This window comes from Vigna umbellata, chromosome 8 (assembly GCF_029865625.1).
Source record: "Vigna umbellata cultivar VRB3 chromosome 8, Vumbellata_1.0, whole genome shotgun sequence".
Lineage (NCBI taxonomy): Eukaryota > Viridiplantae > Streptophyta > Magnoliopsida > Fabales > Fabaceae > Vigna > Vigna umbellata.
The window spans coordinates 7,919,099-7,927,016 of record NC_142172.1 but is presented as its reverse complement, the minus strand read 5'-3'; the positions used below and the strand labels follow the sequence as shown (position 1 = coordinate 7,927,016).

At 36.1% G+C, this 7,918-nt stretch overlaps 1 protein-coding gene across 1 annotated transcript; it reads right to left on the bottom strand.

Moving 5' to 3' along the window:
- Positions 1–1,541: 1,541 nt before the first annotated feature.
- On the bottom strand, positions 1,542–1,970 carry LOC148193961 (uncharacterized). The gene has a single exon (XM_088097063.1). The coding sequence runs from the start codon at positions 1,968–1,970 to the stop codon at positions 1,542–1,544; it is 429 nt and encodes a 142-aa protein (XP_087953189.1).
- Positions 1,971–7,918: the final 5,948 nt, after the last annotated feature.

Genomic DNA, 7,918 nt, shown 5'->3' with positions numbered 1-7,918 from the left:
CAACCTATTAATTAATTGTTTTTTCCCAAATGTCTTCGTTGTGATCACTACGAATTGCCTGCATGACATCGACAACATCATCAACTGGGTCTTCAGTGGGTCTACATGCAACAGATGTTGTCTCAAGTATATCAAGAGAATCGTCATCATCATGTCCATGCACGTTTTTTCCTTCTAAAACCACTGGCCATTTGTTATTCGCTGGATCATTTACGTAGAATATTTGTCTTGCTTGACTAGCCATGATAAATGGTTCATCAGTGTAATTCATCTTGTTCAAGTCTACCAATGTGAAACCAAGGTCATCCATCATGACACCGGAATTTATATCAACCCATTTACACTTGAAAACTGGGACTCTAAAAGTGACGTAATCAACTTCCCATATTTCTTGTATTATTCCAAAATAACTGATGGATGCTGTGATTGGATTTCTGTCTTTAGAACTAGCAAAGTGCACAACCTCAGCTTGTAGTGTGACGCCACTATTTTGAACTTTGCTTTTGTCATCTTCTACCTTTGTCTGAAAAGAAATATTGTTTATATAGTACCCACCATATGTAATGACATCTGTGTTCGGCCCACGAGATAACCTCAATAAAGTTTCAGAAACATGTGGAGTCACATAAATCTTTTTCTTAAACCATTGCAAGAAGGTTTTCACATGTTCATTAAGATGCCATTTTTCACTCATTTTTGGGTTTGTTGCCTTTATTTCATTAACGTGGTCAGAAATGTAAGGAATCACATCAACAGTGTTGTTTAAGACGTACAAATGAGCTTGGTCAATTTCTTTTTTGCTAACACTTTGAATTCTCACACCTCGAACACCCTTACCTTCACATTTTCCTTCATGTCTGCTCTTGGGAAGACCGACGGGTTCACAAGATGGCATATAACTTGAACAAAATTCAATGGCTTCTTCTGCAACATATCGCTCTATGATTGAAGCTTCTGGTCTATACTAATTCTTGACGTATCCCTTTAAGATCTTCATGTATTTCAACTGGGTACATCCACCTTAAGAAGACCGGGTCACATATTCGAATTTCTCTGACTAGATGAACAATCAAATGTACCATGATGTCAAAAAAGGAAGGTGGAAAATACATCTCCAATTGACATAGTAGTCTTATTCCCTCATTTTCCAATTCATCTAAACCTCGAGGGCTAACAACTTTCTTGCAAATGGCATTAAAGAAGAAACTCAGACGTGTCAGAATACCCCTAACAGATGGTACAATCTTTGAGGCTTTTCTACTAGTGGCTTTCAAGGCTATGGACTTCTTTTCTTCAATTTCTTCCTCTTCTTTTAGTCTTCAAAGTTTAAGCTCATGTTCTCTTAGCTTGGCGAACAAGGTAGCCATATTCATGCTTGTAAGATCTCTTGATTCAGAAATTGCAGTAACCTTGGGTTGTTAGCTTCTATTCAGACTTTTCAATATCTTAACATTGATCTCTTCTTTGTCAAACACTTTTCCTAGAGTCATCAGGTGGTTGACTATGTGAGTAAATCTTTTCTGTACTTCATATATAGTCTCTCAAGCCTTCATCCTGAACAGTTCATACTCCTGTATCAGTGAGTTCTTTCTGGCTCTCTTTACTTCTTTTGTGCCTTCGTGTGTGACCTCTAATACGTCCCATATTTCCTTTGCTGTCTTGTAGTGTGAAATCCTAAAAAACTCATCCATAGTTAGTGCAGAAGCAATTACATTATGTGCTTTGACATCATATTGTGCTCTACGGTTTTCATCCTGAGTCCACTCAGAAAAAAAATTTAAAACAGTTTTTCCATTAACAACATGAGTTGGCTCATATGGACCATTCAATGTTGCATCCCAAACACCTTTATCCACGGATTCAAGAAAGATTTGCATCCGAATTTTCAAAAAAGCATAGTTTTCACCAACAAATAGTGGTGGTCTATTTGTTGATGCACCTCCACCAAAGATTTGAGAACTAAAAGCCATTTTCTAGGAATAGTCGACTTAAAGAAAAAAGTAATCGACTTGTTTTTCAAATATCTTATGAAAACCAGCTCTGGTGCCAATTGTTGAAAAAGAATAGCTTAGTTTCAATACCAATAGGGGGTGAATTGGTGAAACACAAAAATCAGAGTCTTTTAAAAATATTTTTCACAAAAGGATGATCTTTCAAAAGTTTCTTGAATCTCAAGGAATAAGATTTTTTAAGTGCAACGGAAATAGTTGACTACGTGAAAAGTAAAGTCGACTTTGAAAATTAAAAGTGCAGGGATAGAGAATTCAAACGCAAGTTTTTATATTGGTTCGGCCAAACTACCTACATCTAGTGTCCTTTCAATCCCAGGAAGCAAATGCACTATAATGATCAAAGTTTTTACAACAAGGCTTTTATAGCGACCTCCACGTCAAAATATAAAACACCTCTCTAACCCTCTAATCAAAATATACACATATACAAACAAAGAACATCAACAAGATGTCCCTTCTCCTGTAGTCTTTAATCAATTTATACAATCCTCAAAGTCTAGAATGCCGCACGTTCTCTTCCTGTAGTCACAACAGTGCAACAATAATCTTCACAAGATTGAGAGAAGAAGTTAATCACGTATCAGACACCTTAAGTGCAGGTTGATAAATTAGTCAATGCGCACAGATTCTTGCTCGTCAAGCATTCACCAAAGAGTGAACACCTCGGTCTTTCTTGATGGATTCTTGGAGCTTTAGCACGTTCTACCAGAGATCAATAATCTGAAACAATTCACACTATTACAAAAATAGCGTATTACGTCGGTTATTTTTGGCTTTAAACGACGAATTCGAGACCGACGTCATAGGAGGTGACATAAATTTTACGTCGAATATCAGTGGGCGACGTTAATAGGACAATTTGACATCGAGTGGATCGAGAATTGACGTAAGTCTAACGTCGATTTTGCACAACGACGTGAGGTTACGTCCATTAGTAAAGAGAATGACGTCCAATATTTGAATAAATAGTTATATTTATAGAAAGATTTGTCATCTTATGTACGAGGGAAGTGACGTAAAGTTAACGTTGTTATGGAAAATAACGGACGTAATGTTCACGTCAAAGTTCAAAGAGGACATCAATATTTTAGTAATATTTGAATAAATATTTATATTTAAAGGAATATTTGACGTCAAGTATAAGGGGATGGACGTAAGGTTAACGTCGAACTTGGCGATATTGGACGTTACTATCGATGTAGAATGATGTATACTTAGACGTTACCTTCAGTGTTTTTTCTTTTAAATTTGATTTGGTTTAGATCATTTAACCAAACCTGAAATACAGAAACCAGTTTTCCAATTCATATATATTCACAGAATTAATTAATTTAAACCATGTTATCATCAATTCATCAATTCCAATTAAATAGTAAAACTAAAAGACGCTAATGCTATCATCAAAACTTAAAAGAACCCAGTTTTTCATTCTTCTATTCACAGTATTCATCTATTCACAATATTCATTTATTCACAATAATCTATTAACAGTTTAAAAGCTACACAAGTAAGCAAATGCTACTATCATGAAAGGAAAAACCTAAAGCTATAGCTATTTAAAATGTTTATTCAAATATCTTGCCTAATCCTCTCTTATCGTCTTTATTACTGAAGTGGACAATGAAGAGGTAGTGTTGAACCGCTGCATAATCAAGGAAACTTTACTATTATATTCATTTTATTGTCAAAAGTTTATTGATATTACACGAGGTGCAATAGGATCATCTGTAGGGGCATCCTCCTGTTGAGACTGTTGTTGTTGCTGTTGTTGTTGTTCATGTTGTTGCTGTTGTTGGGTGATCATCGCAAGTTTTTCTTCGAGCATTTTGAAGCGTTCACCCATGTTGTGTGACTAGAGAAAAATATTAAAAAACATACCTGCCACTCAGGAGTAAATCTAGATTCTTTAAACTGCATCCACTCCTCGTCAGTTAATTTATATTTTGTACAAGGAGTGTCGTTCTGTTTAGAGCCAAAGACGTATTGACGTGCCATTCTCGTCTTGAAGTCCCTCCATTGGACTGCAATGTGGGATAAAATCTTCTTCCTTATCCTCTCATCATTAGGGATATCCCAATTTTCCTGTTAAAAACAAAATTAATGTTAAAACATGATCAACAAAAATAAGTCAATGATGAAAGTAAAACATCTTAAATATACTAAAATATCCTGCCATAGTAGATTTTTGTCAACCTATGGGACATCATCCCAACAGGTAGCGACAATAGGGACATGATATTTTGCCAACGCCCAAGTAACTCCTGAACGATGCTGCATGTGCCCCAATAGGTACAAATGTTCGGGGATCAAACTCCACTGTTACTAGTTTCTCATTAACCCGACGGGATGTGACATCAGACATTTGAGTCACAGATATACCCCCTCCTCCCGTCGGACCTGATCCAGAGCTTGTCATACCTGTTTACAAATTGTTAGTAAATTATAGTTAGAACAAACAAAATAAATAAATTGTACAAGTAATTAAAACAATGTTAAGACACCTATTTATCCCATATGCCTTCGTTGTGATCACATCGAGTTGCATGTATTTCATCAGGTACATCATCAACCTTATTTTCAATGGTTCTTGATGAGAAAGAGCTTATCTTAGGTATATCTAGAGAGTCTTCATCTCCAGTTGTGTGCATGGCTCTGCCTTTCAATACCACTGACCATTTATGATTCACTAGGGTTAGTGACATAGAATATTTGTCTTGCTTGACTAGCCATAATAAATGGTTCTTTCGTGTAACTCATTTTGTTAAGATCCACCAAAGTGAATCTAAGGTCTTCTATCACCACACCAGAATTACTGTCAACCCATTTACACTTGAAAATTGGAACTCTAAAAGTGATTATTTAAAAATAACCGATTGATGCTCTAATTGGATTCTTATCCTTGGAACTGGAAACCTGTACAGCCTCAGCTTGTAGGGTAACTCCACTATTTTGAACTCTACTTTTATCGTCTTCTGTTAACACTTCGGCAAGTGTACCGAATCGTATCAAGTAATAATAATTGGTAAGACCAAGTATCCTTTCCCTAGAGACTCACGGCCTAAACATTCATATGGTTTCTTGATTAATTAGGACTGGTAAACGAAATCGTTGTGTTTATATTACGGAAAATAAATATGAATGCAAGTGTTGATCAATTGGATTGAAAGATGCAAAGGTGATTGATATAAAATATGGAATGATTATGTTGTTGGGGTTTCCGACTTATCCTATCCACTCTTATGTATTTATGAATTCATCTTCTCCATTAATGTTAATGTCACTTTCTAATTTACCTTAAACCCGATGTCTTGGTGAAGAATGCCTACTCCTAATTACTAGTTCACAATGTCTTGTATCCCTACCAATTAATCATGCATTACATTCGCACAGAAGCTTAAAGGCAACCAACCCTCCTATCCCTATGTTTGGGTAATATTACTTTTGGGAGAATTTCCCACTTCTAGATTTTCCCAAATGTTTCCGTAGTGACAATATCAATAATCATGAAATTGAATGAGTTAAACAAAGCCTGCATAGAGTGTAGAGGAAAAACCCTAACAATTAATGAAGTAAAGAATTTTATAATAAGAATCAATTCAATACATGAGAGTTTCAAAGGATTACATCGTTTCCCCAACAACAATGGAGGTTTAGTTCACCATAGACATGGTGAAACTAGATGAAAATAATGAAAAGAATGAAAGATAAAACCCTAAAAGTTGAAGATCGGAGCTTCCGCATCTAAAATCCGCCTCCAAGAGGTCGTAGGAATGTATTTTCGCCTCTTTTTGTCTAAAGATATGAACCCTAGAACGTCTAAAACCTTAAATAGTTCATTAAAAATATAGAAAAATGGCCCAAGCCCTCGTCGTCAGCTCTCAATGCACCAAAAGGGCGCTCAACGGTAGCTGCGACACTCTTTTGACCCTCAACAGTGGCGCCCAAGTGTGGAACAGTGCTTTCAAAACCAAGTTGGCGCTCAGCGGTGGCGCCTAGGCGTGAAATAATGGTTGCACTTCCAGACTGGCGCTCAACGGTGGTGCCCAGGCGTGAAATAGTGGTTCTTCTATGTGCCACTTTTCCAACCTTTCATCACTCCAGCTCCTTGCTACTTCAACTTCTTCATCCAATTCATCTTAATTTCTGTCAAAACAAGGAAAAACAAGCATAAAACCCATTCAACTCTCTTATTCTCACAACTAAATCAAAAGCATGATTCCAAGCTAGTTTCTAAGTCATAAAGGGTGTTTTTAAAATAAAAATTAAGTATAAAAATAACGGTTCTTCAACCGTTAGCATCTTCCTCTTTTGAATAGAACAAGTAATGGTTTATGTAATAGCCGCCGAAAGTGATCACATTTGTGTTAGGTCCACAAGCTAGTCTCAATAGATTTTTAGAAACATTCGGAGTCTCATAAATCTTTTTTTAAACCAAGCTAAAAAAAATTTGTTATGTTTATTAAGTGTCCACTTTTCACTCATACGTGGATGTGTTGACTTAATTTGATGAATGTGTTGTGAAATGTAAGGAATAACATCCTTTGTGTTGTTTAAAATGTACAAATGTGCTTGATTAACTTCTTTTCCACTAACACTTTCAATCCTTACTCCTCGAACTCCCTTTCCTTCACGTCTGTTTTCACGTCTTTTCTTTGGAAGTCCTATGGGGTCACAACTTGACATATAACTTGAGCCGAATTCAATGGCTTCCTCTGCAATGTAGTGCTCTATAATTGAAGCTTTCAGTCTCAATTGATTCTTAACATATCCCTTTAAGATCTTCATGTATCTTTCAACCGGGTACATCCACCTCAAGAAAACCGACCCACATATTCGAATTTCTCTCATTAGATGTACAATCAAATGAACCATGATATCAAAATCTGAGGTTGGGAAATACATTTGCAATTGGCACAATAGTCTGATGGCCTCATTTTACAAATCATCTAACTGTCGAGGATCAACAACTTTCTTGAAAATGGCATTGAATAGCTTCTAGTAAAAGTTGTTGCATTAAGACATGACAATCGTGAGACTTTAAACCAACCAACTTCAAATCTTTCATAGAAACAAGGCTACTAATATTCGACGATTAACCTTGTGGAACCTTCACACTATGTAAACATTGACAAAAAAATTGTTTTTCTTTTTTTGAAAGAATGTGACAAGCTGGAGGAAGATAGGTGCGTCTTCTTATGGATTACGGATTCCCATGTCAACCAAGTCTTGTCGTGCTTTCACTCCATCTTTTGTCTTTCCTTTAATGTTTAGTAAAGTCCCAACAACACTATCACATACATTTTTTTAAACATGCATCACGTCTATGCAATGTCGCACATCAAGTTTACACCAATATGGAAGATTAAAGAATATTGATCGTTGTTTCCAAATGTTTTTCTCAACGGTCTTTTTTTTTTGTTTTCCGAAGACAACATCAATGTTTCTCACCTGGTCGCATACTTCTTCCCCATTATGTGGTCTACACACTACATCATCCTCAAGACTTCCATTAAACGCTTTTTCAATCTACAGTAAGGGTGATTTCGAGGAAGGAATCTTTGGTGTCTTGTGTACACAGTTTTTTGCCCATGCTTCAGGTGAAGATAACTAGTATTTTCTTCACAAATTAGACATGCAAAATCACCTTTAACACGGTAACCACTCAAGTTCATATATGCTGGGAAATCATTTATGGTGTAAAACAACATTGCACACAAACGAAACTGTTCTTCTGAATATGAATCGAAGACCTCGACGCCCTTTTCCCACAACATATTTAAATTGTCAGTTAACGATTTTAGATAAACATCAATGTCATTTCCAGGTTGTCTAGGACTCGATATCATCATAGACAACATCATGTATTTTCTCTTCATGCACAACATAGGAGATAGATTATAAATCAT

Coding starts and splice junctions, on each gene's coding strand:
- LOC148193961 (XM_088097063.1), bottom strand. CDS start 1,970: ATGGCTTTTAGTTCTCAAATCTTTGGTGGAGGTGCATCAACAAATAGA.